This window comes from Rhinichthys klamathensis, unplaced genomic scaffold (genome assembly GCF_029890125.1).
Source record: "Rhinichthys klamathensis goyatoka isolate OS25496 unplaced genomic scaffold, OSU_Roscu_1.1 h1tg000115l_1, whole genome shotgun sequence".
NCBI lineage: Eukaryota > Metazoa > Chordata > Actinopteri > Cypriniformes > Leuciscidae > Rhinichthys > Rhinichthys klamathensis.
This window is the reverse complement of record NW_026606652.1, coordinates 2,889,174-2,909,681: the sequence shown is the minus strand read 5'-3', so window position 1 is coordinate 2,909,681 and position 20,508 is coordinate 2,889,174. Positions and strand designations below refer to the sequence as shown.

At 39.0% G+C, this 20,508-nt stretch overlaps 1 protein-coding gene across 2 annotated transcripts; it reads right to left on the bottom strand.

Annotated features, from left to right (window-relative positions):
- Positions 1–357: 357 nt before the first annotated feature.
- Positions 358–19,875, bottom strand: LOC130088295 (uncharacterized). Of its 2 annotated transcripts, none has more exons than XM_056255014.1 (16): positions 18,902–19,875; positions 18,735–18,785; positions 12,760–12,860; positions 12,492–12,621; positions 12,076–12,125; positions 11,365–11,473; positions 10,806–10,964; positions 10,583–10,700; positions 10,395–10,456; positions 10,155–10,280; positions 9,616–9,695; positions 9,373–9,504; positions 8,755–8,951; positions 6,737–6,866; positions 4,122–4,306; positions 358–564 (listed from the first exon to the last, which is right to left on the bottom strand). In XM_056255014.1, the coding sequence occupies exons 1-16, from the start codon at positions 19,677–19,679 to the stop codon at positions 378–380; spliced, it is 2,595 nt and encodes an 864-aa protein (XP_056110989.1). In that variant the 5' UTR covers positions 19,680–19,875; the 3' UTR covers positions 358–377. The 2 variants fall into 2 exon arrangements, with proteins under 2 accessions (XP_056110989.1, XP_056110990.1); XM_056255015.1 differs by having other exon boundaries at positions 11,365–11,470.
- Positions 19,876–20,508: the final 633 nt, after the last annotated feature.

The following is a 20,508-nucleotide window of genomic DNA, read 5'->3' as shown; positions in this document are numbered from 1 at the left end:
TTGACCTTCATGGATGAATGCAATTTAGAATTCAAAATGCCTTTTTCCCATGCAATTGCCATTTTTATGAGCGATTTTTTTGACTGACCCACCCATTATTTGAGACTATGGCTATTACATTACTATCAACCCGAAACCATGAAGTCATACCCTCCCAAAAATGAAACTGCCCCGAAATGACCCAGAAAATGTAAGGCAGGGTAAACATATAAACCTCTTCTAGACAAGACAAATGTCATTACGTTAATAAGTGGGATAAAACATCAGATATGATTGTGTCAGATGTGTCTGACTGTGTTTCTGCAGAAAGACAGGAAAGAAAGTGTTAGCAAAGACAGTGTTTCTGCTTATCGACAAGAAGTCTGCGTTTAGTTGGTTTAGATTGCTTGGTGTTTCTGCAGCACTTGCATGTCCTGGTGATCATTCAGGCCAGAAGGGTCTTCCTGTGGAAGCTCCTGGGCCAGTTGGCGTAGGACAATGATGTGGGCAATGTGTGTCTTGAGCAGCAACTCCAGCTCGTCCTCACTGCTCCCCAAGACGCTCACTCCGTTTACTTCCACCAGCCTGAAACAGAGACACACACCTCAGAAAAAGAACACTGATGGCATTGCTAACAGGGACGTAACGTAACTGTTTTTTAAGGGGTAATTTGGTTCCATTGGAAAGATAAGGCAAAACAGTCTACCAACTTAGTAGTTGTGTAACAAATATGTAGTTCGATTAATGATATGGGAGACCATGGTGTCATGGTCCAGTTGCAATAAAGTTGAGAAAGGATCAATTTGCAGCAGTGTGGATATTTATTTAGAGGGAGGGTATGCAATTTCGGAGCGGCTAGCGATAGTAAGCTAGCTTTGAAAGCATTAGATCCCACCTTCCCTTCTGAGTGTCTCCCCAAGTCCCGCATCGTCCAAAACACATGAGACGCCGTTAAATTACATCATGTCTCAAAAGCACATAACATTAAAATAATAACGAACATAAACACCTTACAGAGTTTGTAACAGTCAAATCTGTGTACATGTTTTTTTGTTTTTTGTTGGTTGGTGTTGTAATTGTACTAAACACCTTGAGGGGGCAACAATGAGTAATGCTCTCAGACATAAAACAGGTGTAGAGAGTAGAAGCAGTAGATTGGTAATGGAGGAATAAGCATGCCTTGTGTATCCAAACGATCAATAGTCCTGATTGGGAAACTAAGAGTTTGATGCTCAATCGGAAGTAAGCATTGTTTATTTTCTTATGTTGACTGGTTAATGTATGAATATTTATTTTCCTAATGTAATGATTTTGTTTTGTAGAAGGACTTCACATTCTGTGGGGTTTGTCCTTGTGTCGCTTATGCCTGGTTGGGTTTGTTTGAAACTCTATGAAGTGAGTTTAGAAGCCATATGTCTTACTGCTGCGGATCCTGAAATTGGATTATACCCGCACGGTTGTGGATCATGAAGATGACTTATACCAACTATGTGATTTTGGATCAGCAATAAGGTTGACACTGGGAAGATGTGGGATTTGTATTCTTGGAACTGAGCTTTTATGGACATTGAGTTATATAGTATGGTCAATGAACTTTCAACGTGATTATCCTTGGCATCATCACCTTCGTCATCATCATCATCATATAAAAACAGATAAGACTTTCATTTCTATGTAACTGGTTATTGAGTGAAAAAAAACCTGTAAGATCTTTTGTGTGTCCTTGAGAGAGTTATGAAAGATAAAAGAAAAATGCAATGAATGAGAAGTATTTATTTATTATTTTCTGTAGGCCTATGTCACAGATTGTTTAAGATTGGTATTAAACATTGCCTGTGTACCTCAAACAACATATAGTTAGTGGAACCTACCCTATAAAAAAAAAAACAGATTTATAACTATTTCTCTTGTGAGGTTAAGGAAGCAGTTATAAGTTCTTACTTGTTCCACCTGACTGCTGAAGTTTTTTGGTCCCGAGACTTCCACAGACAATATATGTATATTTTTTAATATTGATATCAGGATGTGAATAGAGTTTCAACCAAAATAACTAAATTATATGTTCCAAAGAAGACATATGAGTTTCAAAGGCTACATACAATATACAATCCAATATTATCCCCACAAAGTTGCCAATATCCCAAATACTTGTCCTCGTGAGGAAATGTTTTGGTCCCCATGAGGAAAACAGTTTATCAATCATACTAAGAGATGGGTTTTTTTTTTGAACATCTAAAAATGCAGAAAGTTTTCTGTGATGGGTGGGATTAGGGGTTATAATATATTGTACACGTGAAAACGTGTGTGTGTGTGTGTAAGCAGCTTCTTATAACTAATATTGCAATAATATTTAAATGCATTATGGAATTTGCATTGCAGAAAACTAAATAAGAGGTAAAAAAAAAAAAAAAAATAGTAGTAACCCCAATTTCGGGGTCAGGGTTTCTAATAAATTTTAAGAACACACCACGCGTGAAATTAAATCTCCAGAATCTTAATGGATCACATGAAAAACAGATTTTAAGCCTGTTTAATTTTGTGCACTCATTAGATTTTACTTAAAGCACTGTGTTTCTGAAAATAGAACAGTGACGTTAGCCTTTATGTTTATTTACTGACTGTGAAAATAATCTTGCCAGAGGTTTGGCAATTAGCTACCAAACACATGCAGTTACTCAGATTCCCCTCTTCTAGAGGGTGCATATGCTAATTTTTATTATGTTTTTCCTCCCCCCTCCCTCTGGTCCTCATCCTCCACTTAAAGAGTTAGTTCACCCAAAAATGAAAATTCTGTCAGTATTTACTCACCCTCATGTTGTTCCAACCCCGTAAGACCTTTGTTCATCTTCGGACCACGAATTAAGATATTTTTGATGAAATCTGACAGCTGGATCACTCCTCCATACTAGTCCATAGGCTTCTTCAGGGATTGAACTTGCCGGCCTCGAAAAGTTATTAAAGACATCGTTAAAATAGTCCAAGTGACTACAGTGGCTCAATCTTAAGTTTATCAAGCGACGAGAATACTTTTTGTGCGCAAAAACAAACAAAAATAACGACTTTATTTCAACTATTCATTTCCTTCTCTTTGGGCCTCGAGTCAGTTAACGTAGTGTGATTCCGTAGAGCTACGTCACACGTAGGCTCACTATTGGCCGACGCTGGTCATGTGCGTGATGCGTGTGACGTCCAACAACAGAAGCGTACGCTATTACACTAGTGAACTGACTCGAGGCCCACAGAGAAGGAAATGAATAGTTGAAATAAAGTCGTTATTTTTGTTTGTTTTTGCGCACAAAAAGTATTCTCGTCGCTTGATAAACTTAAGATTGAGCCACTGTAGTCACTTGGACTATTTTAACGATGTCTTTAATAACTTGCCGGCATGTTCAATCCCTGAAGAAGCCTATGGACTATGGAGGAGTGATCCAGCTCTCAAATTTCATCAAAAATATCTTAATTCGTGTTCCGAAGATGAACGAAGGTCTTACGGGGTTGGAACAACATGAGGGTGAGTAAATACTGACAGAATTTTCATTTTTGGGTGAACTAACCATTAATTATGACTTGTATTTTATTTGTGTTTATGTACATGTGTTTGCATGTATAAGGTTATAAAGTTCTGCAAAACCCAGCTCAAAAATGTAATGTTTAAACTAGGTATTATTCATGTTTGTATCTGCTCCTTGTGCATAGCCACCCACATTTTACATTTCTGTGTTTTCCTGTTATGCTCCCTGTCTCCTACAAATTTCCATAGCAACAGGGGAAAAACACAAGAGCTGATGGAACCTCTGTGATCCTCTATGCTCTTAAAGGCTGGAAAATTTGGGATGTTTCTTGGCATATTTTATGAAAGGCCAATTAGAGGCTTAATTCATCAAAACATCCATTACACTGAACTGACCTCTTTGATCTCACATTCTTTCGCATTTCAGTTGTTTTAGGACTATGACCCAAAGGTTATACTTGGTGGAAATCATTTAAAGAAATAGACGGCACAAAAATGCTGTTCCAATTTCCATTTTAGGGTGAACTGTTCCTTTAAATGTTTCAATAACATTTTGGTGCAGGTAAAAGAAAGCTTGAAGACATGCTAAAAAATTATTCAAACATTCTTAAAATATTTTAATATCAATTACCTGTCATTCCGACAGAGACTAGTACCCTCAGTGTGTACCACCATCAATCCCTGGCCCTCTACCCAGTGTGCAGAGAAACCATAATGACCGTCTGAGTCTGCTTTCACTTGGGTGGCCACCAGCATGACAGGAGACTGCAAAGAGACTAGCTGAGTCAGAGTAGGGCTCTTTCTTTCAGCTTTCTCCTGCAGGAAAAGAAGAAGAAGAAAACTGCTGAAACGGCATCAATGAATATCTGGTTGCTCTCCTCAATGAGATACTGCTCTCATTTTATAGATAGAGTTTTATGGATCTGTCCTTGAAAAGATGTGAAGTGTTAAAGCTGACAGCCTCTCTGATCTGATTGTTTCAAGAAAATGGGCTTGATTATTTGTGGAGTAAGCAGAATTTTAAGTAACGTTTTTGTCACACAGGTGAATTAAGAACATTTTCTTAAATATTTCTTGCCAAGCATGAAACTGTATTTTGTATATATATATTTACAAAAATATATATTTTATCCTTATAATAATGCCATTTTTAGCTGTTTCCCCCCCTTGCATTTAAATGCATATAGGGGCCAAAACGTGTCATGACTAATGATTTCATCACTGGTATACATGCATGATCACATGAATCCACCCCCCCCTAACCAATAGCTGAGACAGAGACTGAATACAGGAAGTGAGTGAATAGATAGATGCAAAGCGATCAGGTTTCTGTGAACACGCAGCAGAAAAGTCGAGGTGAGGGCTCGAGTCTCCTGGCGTGTGAAAGCCCTGCGGCCAACACTACTGAGCCTCTCCCCAGACATGGGCACCAGACGGATCGCTCACACAGGAAACCCCCCTGCAGAAATGCTTAGGAGCCCTGATCACCCCACTGTTTGGATTCCCTAGGGCAGGACGCATAGCTCAGGCCTCACTCAATTATTCAAGAGAAGCAGCAAAAGGGCAGGTACTTAAGAATTAATCATTTCAGTCCACTTTCATTTGCTCGTAATGTCGTCCACCCTTCATACTAACCTAGTGATGGAGTGAGGTGAGGGAATGGATACTGGACACAGAGCAAACAGAAACTAGAGAGCAAGCTGAACAATGGAAATACAGATTATAACTTGGCAACTGTCTTTTAAACCGTAGATGTTTGGGAAGAACAAGAACAATTGGTTGAGAAACGGGCACACCTTCAGAAATCCCCTAACTCTTATGAGATGGGAGAGGAAGTCGTGCCAAGCCCCGGATTGTAGGATTGTGTTTCGCATGAGAAAGGATTTCGGACTCAGTTAGAAAAGTGTGGCTGGTATTAATGATATAAGTGAGGCACTGTCAGTTACAATAAAGGATTCGCAGGGCCCTGGAAGGTAGTGTTGCATGCAGTAAAATGGCAACCTCAAGATGGACTATAAATCCCAAACAGAGCCAAAAGCTGCCACAACTATTAGCCACTGGGCCTTTTAGCCGCCAGTGCAGCTCAACACGGTGACCACCAAGACTTCGGAAAGAGGGAACAATCAAAGTGAGCCCAACTACTGGGAGCTCTCGTGCTTGGCCACAATCTAAGTATCTCCACAACCTTTTCCCACCAGAATAGTGAAACCTAATCTGGGTCTGCAACCACTACTGCATCTCTGGCCTGAAGGGGAATGAAATGTAATTCAATTTAAATAAAAAAGGGAAGGTTAGAAAAGGTTTGGGCCATATTATTTAGAGGGGTTTTTCCCTCAAATCCCTGAATTTCTGCTCTAGACCCCACATTTGCCGCCATGTGTTATTTTTTGCTCTATTTTAACAACTCCTCCCTCCCTCTTCCTGTCTTTTTTTGATGCACTGCAGTCGCAACGGATTGCAGAGATTAGAGGCGATGATGAAATATTTCCTTATTGTCAGATAATCTAGGGAAAATAAATGTCAGACTGCTCCTTATTAGGGCCAAGGCTTGTATTAGTTCCCAGACTGCTCTGTGGCCTGACCTGCCCCTTTCCCTTGATTAGGTCATATGATAAACATTAGCGGCACTACCTCTTTCCCACCAACTCAGCACCTAAAGACTGTGGCCTGAGGGCGGCAACGTGACACGCTCTTTTCTTACAAAGTCCCGGTCGGCATGTGTCCTTTCATGGCACCTCGTTAGGTCTCTACCGATGAGATGAAAGAGCCGCTTTAAAGGAGAATGAAGGTGGGAAAGAATCACCGGTATGGCCACAACACGGATAGTTTTACACTAGTGTTTGGTGTCATCCTGGCTTTTGAAAAAACGAGTGGTGTTGGTGGCAATGGCTCACTGTTGTGGTGACCGTCATTGTGAAACGCCATGGGAAGCAAATTAATGATAAAGTTTTAAAGATGGCAACATAAAAAAAGAATTACACATTATGAGAAAAGCTTCAGGACTTCATGCCGATTAACTGCATTCATTTTTTTTCCAAGTGTTTTTGTATGTCCAACAAAGTGCTTGCATATTGGGAAAAGCCAAGACTGTAATGCTCACATTAGTACCATATGTTCAGCCTCATTAAAATGTGGTCTAAAATAATAACTACTGGCCTGCGTTCATATGTCAGCACTATATCATTTCATACTGCAAAAGGAAACTCTGAAAACCTTGAGAAACCAGATCGGGGGTGCCAGTCTCACCTTGGCCTGGGTCTTCTCCAGAACTTCACGCAGGTGAGCCACCTGCCGATTTAGGTGGACCAGTGTGATCTCGTCTTTAAACACCTGGCAATTCCCCCTCATCTTCTCCAGTAGTCGGACCTCTGAAGGCCTGGGGAGTAAACAAACACAAGCTGCTCCCTTCAGCTCTCTTAAAGGCACACTGTGTAATTTTTAGCGGCATTTAGTGGTGAGGTTGTGAATTGCAACCAACATAATTTACGGTGGCCGACAGGTGGCAGACAGCAGAGAGTAGTCAGTTAAGCAATAAGGTTTCTATACAAAGATAAATTAAGAAATTAGTTTTACTTGATTATTCAGTAAAACGATATGTTATTGCGAATATTATTGTTACTTTTTCATCATTGTGTCAGTGTTTTATTCACTGACTTTAGCAAGCTTCTTTGCACGAAGAACAACATAGTGACGAAACGTGTTTGTCTATTTAAGGCCACTGTAGAAACATGTCTGCGCAAAATGGCTATTTCACTGTAAGGGGACCCGCGGTGTATGTAGATAGAAATGGCTCATTCTAAGGTAATACAAACATAATGGTTCATTATGTAAAGTCTTTATACACCACTGAAAACATAGTTATGTATATGATATTGCATTTCTGTCAACAGATCCTCCTAAATATTACACAATGCACCTTTAAAGGAACAGTTCATCTAAAAATATAAACTACCATTATGGCTTCAGAAGACTTGAAGTATAACGAACAACTTATATGGACCACTTTTATGATACTTTTTAAGCTGTTTTTATGATTATTATTATTTGGACTTTGACGGTATCTCATTAACTTTAACTAAATAGGAAAGAGTGGACATCATCCTATATTTCACAGAAAAAATGAAAGTCATACAAAATAAATTATGGAAATTTTCATTTTTAGAGAACTATTCCTTTGTCTTGGATCAGGAAGCTGATCTGAACAGATTTCCAATGTTCTGTCACTTTATATCAAAGATTAGGCTTTTTATTATTGTGTGGCTCAATCTTAAATAAATGTAAGTGGTCTAAACCTCTTATGTTCACAGACTCAAATATCTTAGATTAATGTCATCCAAAAACCCTGATACTTGAAAGATTTGTTTGCATTTTTCCTGGGGAAATGGCCAAGCACATGAAGGACACAACGAAACAAAAAACAATAAGCCTTCAAGTTAAGTGGCTTATCAGGTAATTAATGAGGACTTGGACATATTGATTTATGATGATATTTTCTAACACCCTTATCCATTCCTGCTTTCAATCTGTCCAGCTCGAAAAGATGTCAGAATAAATCAAAGGCCGTAAATCGGAGAAAAAGCAGGAAACTACTGGGTGAGACCCACACTGGCTTTTTCCTCAAACACCCTCTCTTTATTTGCACACCTCATAAATTAAACAGGTATGTATTCCTGTTTTGCAACAGTAACTATTTGCACATGATAAGGCTGATCTTTATCAAACAATCTGTTTTTGTGTTCCAATGAAAAAATAACATCATGAAACATCATAAGGGCGAGTAAATGATGAAACTTTCTTTCCTACATTGTCAGAACCAAGCAGATATTTAATATGTTAAGCAAGTACATTAAACGCTTGCATAATGGTCCAATCATGAGGCAGACCGGGCAGCAGTTTTCTCTGCACTTTAGGAAATTAGGAAAGATCTGTGGACTACCCATTACCATCATCCAATGCAACTTTCAGCACTGACGCCACAGAAAAATAAACTGTAACAGACTGTAAACAGAGCATCAAAAATCACAGGATGTTCAGTCTCAACAAGGAAATTACACTGAGGGCAACCAAAACCAGCTCTGATCATCAGTTCTTCCAGCCTCTCCTTCTGAAAGACGCAACACATCATTATCCATAAAGACCGATGCATTAATGAACAGTTTTTTTCCCTCTCCAATTCCATGTGATAATCCCATATAATTACTCAACTGCTCTGCATTAACCTCCAGCACATTCTATTCTATTTTACAATGAGAGGATATACTTACTTATTCTTCTGCACTGGTGCTGTGTTAAGATTGTCCCTGAGTGTTTGAAGGCTCTGTCTCTTCCTCTTCAGACTGTCCTGGGCTTCACTGAGATGCCTCTTCACTTCCAAGCTGTCTGTTTGCACTGCATCCATGTCCCCCTCCATCTTCTTCAGCTCTGAACAGAAGGCCACCAGTCCATGGTAAAGCTCCTGAACCTGGTAATAATACAGACATAGATCAATTAAAAGCAATAGAGGAGAACAGGGTTAGTTGTCACATTTTTCCCCTCAAGGCAGGTTTATTTTTGAAAGTCTATTTCTGTGAAAGAAAATACCTCTGTTACGGATACAGTACACTGTTTTTGCCAAGGGAAAAAGACACACAACCCTGCTCCAAAAGTGTACTTGATACTGAAATTTTAGTTTTAGGATAAAATTCACAAGTATTATTCTTATTCATGAGAGTTTTGAACAACTAGAGAAAATAAGCATTTGGTTACTGGACTTTTGACTCAAAAACAGGATAGTTCATGGTGTGACAACTAACCCCAGTCTTCATTTGAATAAAATGGTGAAAAAGAAGAAGACTTTTCTGGTTTTATTTATTTCCTCCAACAGGACAACAGAGAATATTTACCTGTATGATGACGTTTTGAAGGGAGGCCACCTGTTGGTTAAGCTCTCGAATCTTGCCGGTGTTGTTTAGCAGATTCTTGCTCTGAATATCGTCAGCGGTACAAACGTTATTTGGGGAACCAGGACCGTCTTTCTGTGTTTTGAGAGGCAAAAGTTTAAAAAGTTTATTTTGACCTAAGTTATGTTTGTGTGTTTTCATTTAATCCATTGAAATACTCAGCTTAAAACATGCAATTCTGTCTACCTTCCTACATAAGTGAAGCTCCATTAGTCTTGTTTCTGAGCCAGGCAAATCTCCAATCGGCTGCTCAGGGGAGAACTCATCTGAAAAACGTGGAAAAATAGAGACGGTATGTAAAAGTAAATTCACTGTGTAAATTCCAGAGCACTTACAAGCCACAAGCCATATATGATTCTCTCCAAATGCAAGACTAAATGCCTGATCTTTTCCAAAGAAGACAAAAGAAAAAGCCCTAAAAATAATACAATAAATTGAGCGTAAGTCAATTTATTTTGTGGATGTGTGCATAATCCCCAAGGACACACTAATGGCACATATAAATCAGTATATTAAAATCTTTTTTTACTGCAAATAATATACAAGTATTTGCATTAACTTGATAGTCTAACACCAAGTGTTGGTGTCATCTGTGATATTGTATAAATTAACAACAATTTGTAAAATGTCTCCAATAAGTTCTTTTGGCTAAAAAGTAGATCCTCATACATATAAAAAGACGACATTTGTAAATATTTTATTCCGTTTGGCTTTTATATACGGACCTTCATTGCTTCTCATTTTAAAGTGATCTTTGTCTTCATTAATTCCCAGCATCCTCAGGCAGGACTCCATTACTTTTCCCACACTTGTGTCTTTGGGTGTCCTTAAGTGAACAGTACGTTCTGATGCTAAATCAAAATAGCAGACAGATATAGGCAATTGTCAAAACCTTGAAATTAATTGTAAAAATATATATATTTTGAACTATAAGATGGGATAAAATTGCATAGGCAGAATAGTACCATTGACTGTGATTTCAATGAGATGTGAGTTCTTCTGAAATCTAGCATTTTGCTCTTTCTGTCTGTGAAAGAGAACATGACACATATTCAGGTCAACCTCTAAATACTGTTATGTACATAATTCCATTTTGGTAACAAGTTGTGATTACACATAATTTTACATTCTACAGAGAGGAAGGACGCACTACCTGAATTTGAATGAGCATCGGTTCATATTGATGCTGCTTACTTGAGGAGAAGATTTTGACTTGGTCATGGACACCAAAGCCGCTGTGAATTTCTCAACATTGTGTGGACCAAACCTTTCTTTTACGGGAAAGAAAACAAGTTCAGGTTTGCTTCCACAAAATTACAGACAAAAGTACTGGGATGTGAACTCAAACAGTTCACGTTATGGTTGTGCAATGGTACCCAGGAGGGAGTTGAGTCTTTGGGTGGTGGCGTTCGGTGGGTGTAACTCATGGTAGATGGCAGACAGCAGCCTCTCTCTCTCCTCCAGATTGGACAATTGAAGGATTTCAAGGGTGTGGAGATCAATAGAAGCGATTTGAGATCCACTGAACTCTGCCTCTGTAGGTTTTGATCCACCCAAAGCCACAACATTATTATTAACATCTCTTCAAAATGTTGCTTCTGATAAATAACACTAATGGATCTCTAAAATAGATCTTTATTGGTTTGAATGTTCAACAAATAGGCACTGCAAATCATTAGCTAGAAATGGTAAAAGTCTCTGTGGTGTTGTATTAGCTAGTAAATGTTGTTTTTCCATCTCTTTTTAAGTTGATGCATGGAAATACTTCTTAATATGATGCAATAACTTAAAAGTGCAAATGAGTAATACATAATCTAAATTCTAAACAGTTATTGGTTTGTGGTCTAAGCATTTGTCTCTTTGAATGTTTGGGGAATTAAAACATTTAAAAGGGGTGGGAAAATGACAAAAACAAATGTGCTAACTGCACTTTACCTCTAATGAAGGGCAGGCATTTCTGTAGACCAATATTACTAAACCACTGGCATACCTCCTCCGTGTTCAGCCCTGCTAAAGTTTTGGCACTGTACCCATTAGAATCCTGCTGAACACAGACAGATACAGACAAACTCACAATACATGATACAAATGACTTTTAATGTATGCATGCAGACACATTCATCAACTTGAAATAACAGTTCATGAACATACTTCTGCAGAGCATTAACACAATGGAAGACGTATCCACACAAAAAAGACCAAGTTAGAACATTCCACCATAAAAGACAGAAAATAGGACTTTAAGAGTTGTTTTCTTTAACCATGGAGAATTTTCGGTGCTCTCATGAAACGCTGCATGAGTGTACTTGTGTATACACTAAAGCTGTGGATACTCTGACTACATTAAAATGTGGGTTATTTTTATGCGCAACAGCATATAGCTTTACAAAATGGCTGTAGTTTGCAATTCTCATCTAGAAAAAGCCACGTCAATGGTGTTAAAATATGAGTGTATGTTCACAATTATGTAGGAATAAAAAATCTGCTATTGTATGCCTCTTTTGACTTAGAGCCTAAAATCATGAGACAACTTACACAATGTTATCATGAAAATAACTGCATTATCATCAACACCAAAAAGCAAAAAAACGTTTCCAGAATATTTTTCTCAATCTTGCACATAAAAACAGCAAAAAATGCCAATACCTTCACTGCACTTTCTCCGGTGTGGTCCATTGACTGGGGAATGTAGGATGCTGGGAAGAGAAAAATAACATGATCACTGCCATGCTGAAAAGACTAGCTTTAATTTTTATGCTAGTGTATGGTTAGTGCTAGTTTGGGGTCTTGATTTTGGACCAGCACTGGCATACTATTCAACCAGCAAAACTTGTTGCTCGTGAAGCTTATCGACCAAAAAAGACTTTCTGGTTACCCTAGTTAAAAGGCCAAGTGGGAATCATCTAAAACACAATACATAGAGTTTCTTTTTCAGCAGGGTACTCATTTTCAGACCCGTCATTTTCATATGAGTCATCTAAACAATAAATACAATGGGAGAGCATCATACCCTTTGTCATCCAAGTAATGGCTTACAATACAAAGTCACATCACGTCTTTACCAACAGTTATCCTTCTTTGACGTGGGGATTCATCATCTTCAAGAATTTCATTTTGCCCTTGGCATGTGGAGTGAAAGGTGTGACATCTCGACACTGTATTGTCCAAACTACAGTACCTAGTGGCTAGTTTCTGTGACAGGATGACAAAAAAAGAGCATTTGTACATGTTTAGTGCCTTTTAAATGTATTCTGTGTGAAGTATGGATTACATTAATGTCTATTAATTAATAAACGTTTCATTTACAAAGGTAATCCCCAGTGATTTTACCTTTTGGTGTGTTAGCATGCTTATCTTACTGCTCAGCGGTAGTAGCCTCAACTCTTCCTTTAGCAACTCATGGCTGCTGGCATCCTTGTTGCTCAGGTCATCTAAATGAGTAAAACAACACATCAACAAGATGTCAGCACTATTAGCAGATGATTCCTGAGCTGATGGGAAATAACTTTTGGATCCGGAGAAGCCCTAACTCTGTCTGGGTCATTGAGTCCATCTCTGGGAAACAAAACAAGTAGAACTTCAAGCTAACATGGGAAAAATTGGTCCCAAACTCAAGTCTGGACACTCCAGAACACCATATTTGGTGTATTGTGCTCCGTGGAACACACTTGAAAGCTTGGTTGGAATTTGTGTCAAATTAATAATGTCAGCCGGAAACAGCTACTTAATCTCTGTATGCTAGTGCTAATACTTGAGCTAATAATGTTAAGGAAGGAATGAAGGCATTTCTTTTCGTATACGGGCTCCGTAGCATCAGTCATCAATAATTTATCATAAGCTTTGTCTGCGCGCTCTGTAAATAAATGCAAACACACAGCAAACCACACTGGAATACTGTGGGATGTTGCAAAACTGGGTTGACAGTGAAAAGGACAAGTGAGGGACTGTCTGGCCAGTGGCATAGTTTAGTGAACAGTGACATGCTATGTTTTCCCACAGACAGCAGACATTCTAACATTCCCATAACCGCAATGCTTTTTAAACCCCCTCCCCTTCCTTCATAAAAAAAGCAGGAAAAACAAACAAGTGCTGGGAATTGACACACTGAAATGATGGTCTTAAGTCCTATCAAAAGCCCACTGTCTGATCCCTGGTGATTCTGCATAATAGGGAATAGTATTTGGCATCGGTGCCAGGTTTGTACATTGCCTGAGGAATACTACTGGTGTCTTTTATAAAGTGAAATATTAAACATGTAGTAAAACATGGTGGAGCGGCTGACCATAGAAATCTATAGATTTGTCAGTATTGCAATACTCATATTAATTACTTTAATCAAACTGGTTCTCAAACAGAATATGGACAGAAGAATCTAGAGTATCTCAGCCCAACAGGACAGCGTTGAGTGAACAAGAATGTTTAAAAAGCAGTTGAAAATGAGAACACCATTAGGTGACAAAGCAAGTAATAGCACAAAAAATCCTGAAAAAAAAAGCATCCTGGTTTCCATTAAAATATTTAGCAGCACAAATGCCTAGTTCTGTCATGAAACTCTAGATGGCGCAGGCTATTAACCCAAATTGATGATATTCACAGCGTTAACTACTTGACACAAGCTGATTGGTTCATGTCACATCTGCAGCCAATGAGCTTGCTGCTGAACATTTAAATGGCTGGTTAAACATGTAGAAATACTCTATAGCAGTTTGCAGCATGCTTTCCGAGTCTAAAACCCTCCACCTTCCCCAGCTCCACCTGTATAGACCTACAATGGATAATTGATATATGCTATTTGTGCAGCAGCAGTATGTCTACATACTCACAGCAGCGTATTGGCGTATGTATTGGCGCAACGCATTCTCATCCCAAGGCGTCACTAAATGACAATTTTGACCATGCTTCAATATTCGACGCTTTAGGCACCCTTTAGCGTCAGTTACATGACGCGATCCTAGGGCGTCATCTTACTGACGCTTTACCTTTAGGATCGCGTCATGTAACTGACGCTAAAGGGTGCCTAAAGCGTCGAATATTGAAGCATGGTCAAAATGATTCCCAAGGCGTCAGTTTGATGACGCCTTGGGATGAGAATGGGCTGGCAGTAGCAGCAATAATCAACAGCAGCCGCAATTCAGCAGCAGCAGCGTAGCAGATCTATTTCGCCAAGACCCCAAATACATTAACATGGTCATATCCATTACCATGCAAAAAATATACAGAGAGTTGTCATGATAGAAGTGTTTTCAACACTTATAATGAAATGTAATGTTTCTGGAGTACCAAATCAGCATATAAGAATGATTTCTGAAGAATCATGAAATATGTTCAACATAATTATCTCTAAAGACATCACAGATAAACTGAGCACACACAACAATAACTACTCTCTGTATATCTGGATTTCTTTACTGGCAGACCTCAGAAATTCGGAATAGGCAATAACTGGTCCGGCACCATCATACTGAGCATTAGAGCCCCACAGGGCTGTTGTTCACCCTGATGACTCACGAATGTACTGCCAAACACAGTACAAACCACATCATCAAGTTTGAGGATGACATTGCAGCGGTGGGCCTCATCAGCGACAATGAGTCATCATACAGAAAGGAGCTGGAGCATCTAGTAGACTGCTGTCCAAACAACAATTTCTCTCAAATGTTGACAAAATAAACGGAGACTTCGACTCCACAAAGTCCCGCACTGACCACCTCCCAAAGCACATCAATGGTTCTCCAATAGAGATAGTCAGGATTGAGACGTTTCTGGGTTTGCACATCACTTGCACCACTCCAAGAAAGCATAGCACTCTCTGTGCGGTGACTGATGAGGGCAAACTCCCCCCACCCATCCTCACCACATTCTACAGAGAAACAATTGTAAGCATCCTAACAACATGGTTTGGAAATTGCAATGATTTAGACCACAAGGCCCTGCAATGCCTTGTAAAAACAGCTGAGAGAATTATTGGAAGCTCACTCTCTCCAATATCAGACATTTACCACAAACGGTGTGTGAACAAGACCCAGAGCATCACATAAGACCCCAAATGTCCCTCCAATGAACTCTCTGTCCCCTTAAAAAAAGGCTTACGTGAGTGTGGGGCCAACACAGAGAGACTTTGCAACATACTGACTTCCTCCTCAAGGAGAAAGAACTGCTGCACTGAGACCAACTGATAAAACTACAATTAGTGATGCACAAAAATTTCTGGGGAAAAGAAGATTTTTTTCACTACTTTTCACAACAATGTTTTTCTACTGCCAGCCCTCACCACACCTTAATTATTATAATCATAATTGCTACTGTTATCAGTGCATTATTTACATAGGACTTTCAAGAGTAACCAATCCATTTGCATGCTGTTTGCACAGTTATTCATCATGTGCAAAACGTTCACAAAGCAAACACAATTTGACAGATTTCACAAGCAACTTGGTATTCTTCATTTGGGATCTCAGCAAATCAGGGCCATTCTTTTATTATTTAGCCATGATCATTTGATAATGTATGCAGGCATTGATTTTAAATAAATATACATTTATCATCACTGACTTCTGAATGCAGTAAGACTGTGATTGTAGTTGTGCCAGGCAAGCAGGGTTGATTTTGTGGATAAGAAGCGATTTTGGGCTAAAGGTCATTCAGAAATGAGTTTCATTAACATGTAAACTCAACTCAAATACTTTGTTTGGTGGAAACTCAATTTGGAAAAGTCATGAATCAGACACGTCAACCTCAATTTAATCTTTTGCAGTAAACTACTAGCAAGCAATAACACATGTTAGCATGCTATTTGTTAAAATTGTTTGTACTTTCACGCATGGCGTTTCCAGTACAAGCACAAGGACAAAAAAATTGTACATTGGAAGTCTTCAACATAATGGTAATATCTAACATATCAGAAACATAAAAGAACACTGAATACTATAACTTGTCGCCATTTATTAATCTTGCTCAAAAATTAATAAGATATCACTTAATTTCATATATTTACACTCCCGGCCTATCCAGTCCAGTCCCATGCAAAGCATGCCTCAAAATAGAAATCCTTTGCCCAGTTTCACTTAATGCCCACAAAAATGATGTTTGTAGTCCCAACACAAATGTATTTCACACAACTAAAATTAAATTGTGACAATGTTTAAGAACTGTTCTGCAATACCTCAAAAAAGGTACACTGAACAACCAGCTTGTTTTTTTTTGTTCTTGTTGATTGATTTGCACTGCAAACTTGATGAAATTATATTTAATTTCATACTTCTATATGGCTGTAATGACAATAAATGTAATTTGACCAGCAAGAGGAAGGGAGTGTGTCTTCAATCAAGTGTGATTCAGTCGTGAGATTAAATTGACCTTTAAATTGACATTCAGAATTGGTTCAACTTCATGGACTGTGTGAAACTGTCCTTTTTAAACAAACAAGATACTTTCAGAAAATACAAAAGCACAAAAGATAATGATTTCAAATGGGAGAAAGTGAGACAGTGTTTAGTCCCCAGACAGAGCTAAAATGGTCTAGCAAATGACAGGAGGCTTTCAGAAACTGGACCACTTCACACGGTCGGTGAAGTCGGCCCTCTGACAGCCTCTGGTCGTTCTAGACAGTGAACAGGAAGAGGATATGTGCAGAGCCTATCCCGAGACTGCAGAGAAAACTCAGTAAAGCCAAGGACTTAACACAGGTCAAGATCTGAGGGAGCCAAAACCAGATCTCGCTGCAAGAGAATAACATGCATATGTGCTGCAGTCCAACACATTCTCCTCCCTGCAAAAAGCCAGTAAATTGCAAACTGGATTAATGGAATACCACATGGCCGAAGGAGGTAGAGGTACAGATATTCAGAGGATCTGAGCGAGAGATGCCTTTGGGATCGTGGGAAGTATCTAGGTCTTTCCGCCCTGCCAGCTGTTTCCCTAGTTTCCACAGGGCCCCCAATATACTGTGGACCAGTCTGAAACACAGCACCAGAGAATACAGTGTCCTCCAAACCAAGCTCGCTGAACTTTCAGAAGAGTGAATTATGAACAAACACATTCAAGTGTTAATCGATTTAGGGCTTTACTGTAAAGCACACCTGTGTGTTGTCAGCATTTATAAACAAATGTCAATACTGTACTAACAAATAGAAGTATAACAGACATTGAGACAGACTCGTTCATAGAAGATCTGAGCAACTTCTCCAAATGCCTGGAGCAACCGTGTGAAGGTTTTCGACTGGAATACAATGCTTGGGAACAGGTCATATGGCTTCACGCTTGGGATAAATGTGTACAAAGGCCATCCCTCACCACAGCACAGACACCATTGTCCTAAAAAGATTACCCCTTGGTCACAAAACAGCACCTCAGTGGGTGTCGTTTCTCTAGACCAAACAATAAACACCTTAGTTTTCGGGAAGGAGCAACAGCTCACTTCTCTAAAGGGTCTAAATATTTTTGCTGTGAGGAGTTGCTTTGTGCATGATGAGACCTGCACAGTGGCATGTCCACCCACACCCTCTGAACTGTGCCCTTTCTGCTGAAAACCACACCTGGATGAGGACATGAGTAAAATTGTCAAAAAAGAATGAGTCATGAGAGGCAAGATTTCAGCATTTCAGACAAATACGTCAACGATGAACTATTCAGACCGTTTCAGATTTCTGCCACATTTTAAAAATGGCTAAGCAGTAATTAAAGGTTTCATACTATAGTTGTGTTACATACCAACGTCTAAATATTTGTAGACGTGTATGCGCCATAATTCTTATGTGATTAGGTTAAAATACTCAACATTTATGATTCCTTCTCTTTCTGGTGATATGGTACATTCCACAAATACAGTGCACTGTAGTTTTTGCTATTGATCCTATTTAAATATTAATAGTTGATTCATTGTATTAAAAAAATGCACTCTATTTTTAATATTAACTAGTTATAATTGCACAATTGTTACAGGTTTTTATATTTATGTTTTTATATTTATGTTAAGCTTTTCAGTCTTGTACCTTATTCGTAAAAAGTGCCATATAAGACAGCAGAAATATTTGTCAAGCTGCAACAATCAATAATACTTTGATGTCAGTTTTGGCAACAGTAAAACATAAAAAAAATAAAAAAAATATTGACTGTTTATAGAACTATATACTATATATAGAACAAAAATACTATATATTACTATATATTATAGTACTAACAAAAATGCACATGACCTTTTCAGATGTTAAATTTAGAAGTGACTCTTCAAAACTATTTCACTCCAGTTTTCACTACAGGCACCGAAGACTGCTGTGAAGATTCATCACAAATAAAAACAGACTCACCCAGATTATGTTCAGTAAACTGCAGCAAACTGATTCCAGTATTGAGGCTTCCTAACAATGCAAACAAACAAGTAACTATTTCAGAATGTATCATGGTAAGAGCAAAACTACACTTCAGTCTTGTACACACGTGCCAGTGGACTCATCGCACTGCTGACGCCTCTTACTTTTCCGTGGGTATTCAGGAAGTGGGGGTACTTGAAAGGAGCTGCGCAGGAAGTGAATTGTAGACTTGTCCACGCTGTTCTTCTTGGTCGTGTCTTCCTCTTGAGGCTCCACCTGTGGATGTTCTTGAGTTTTGGTCTCACGGTTACCTTCAAACTCCACGTCTTGGTCTACATCTTCCTCCCTTTCCTGCTCTCCTGTAGCAGCACTGCCGATACTGTCCACTCCTTCACTGCCTGAAGTTTGCTGCAGACTTTCTTCTTCCGAGTTTATGTCGAAGAACTGGTCGTCATCTATTACGTCGGAAGGTGTCGGAGGTATGAGGTTAATGACTGGTGGTGTGAGAAGACCACCATCTTCAACATTAATGCTGCCAGAACCATACAGAAGAGAGTCAACAGCAGAGTCATCCTCATTGTTCTGGATCACTCTGCACTGAAATGGTAAAGAGGAAAGTGGTGCAAGCTTCTTCTTTAGCGCTGCTCTTTGGCACACGGACACAGAACTAGCAGAGCGGCCAATGGTGATCTGTTGAGGTGGCCCGTAGCGCTTAACTTCAGCAAGGCTAAATCCAGGGTTGTCTATTCCCAAATCTTCAACAACGACATGGACGTTCTCCTCATCCACGACAGGCTTGGGATTTTGTGGCTTTTCCTGATTGTACTCCAAGCAGTCGTTTTCAACAGTCCGAAAGCAAGAGCAACACAGGAACCTTTCTACAATGTCGATGATGTTTTCTTGTCTGGAATGTCGGTTATCCACATGCTTTGCCATGTCCATCGCTACTTCCTCCCCATTCCCTGACCCTCTCAATCCCAGAAGAAACTAAAAGTCTGAGGATCAGAAGCAGAAAAGCATGGCTTTTTCACCTCTATCACCTAAACCTTCATCGAAAGGAAAACAGACCCCCTCAAAGCATCAATATGCAAGACCCTCTCACCGAAACCCTTCCGAGCAATAAAAAATAAATCCTCTGTAGGTTGTTGCTTAGCAGTGGCCTGAAAGAGAATAGGATGAGGCTTTATGCTTTGGCTTCGATGAATACTTGAGATGAATGCTAGTTTCAATTAAAGGCCTTTCATATGGAAAGTACTAAGGACACGGCTCTGTCCTCAAAGAGATGTGTGAATAAAATTAAGAGCATAGCTGACCTTTTTTTTGTTGTTGTTAATTTTTTGAAAAATTACAGTTCATTTAGAAAGAGCAGTATGTGGTACTAGATAACAAATTGTACTAGTTTGGGTATATCTGTGAAATCTGTTCTTTCTTGTTTGGTCTGTTGTTCCACTTACACAGTTGCTGTGCTATGCTAAGCTATGCTGCTAATGCTAAGCTTTCTGGTACACCTGAACTGGTCACTAAGAATGAACATAATTTGCCTGGTTATAATGCTATTTTCCTTCATTTGATCATTGTTTAATTCATTATTAAGGATATAAATGTAATACAGTGCAAAAGTGACATCTGACCCTGGGAGTGAAAGATTCATAATTTGAAATACACTACCGTTTAAAGGTTTGGGGTCAGTGAAATGTTCAATTAAAAAAAAAAAAAAAAAAATTAAAATAAACGCTGTTCTTTTGAACTTTCTAATCATCAAAGAATAAAA

What these genes read in the sequence shown, in the direction of transcription:
- LOC130088295 (XM_056255014.1), bottom strand. Translation starts at nt 19,679, where the DNA reads ATGGACATGGCAAAGCATGTGGATAACCGACATTCCAGACAAGAAAAC. An exon ending in GTTTACTGAACATAATCTGG is followed by an intron (nt 12,861 to 18,734) that starts GTGAGTCTGTTT and finishes TTACTCATTTAG; the next exon opens with ATGACCTGAGCAACAAGGAT. An exon ending in AGCTTCACTTATGTAGGAAG is followed by an intron (nt 9,505 to 9,615) that starts GTAGACAGAATT and finishes CTCAAAACACAG; the next exon opens with AAAGACGGTCCTGGTTCCCC.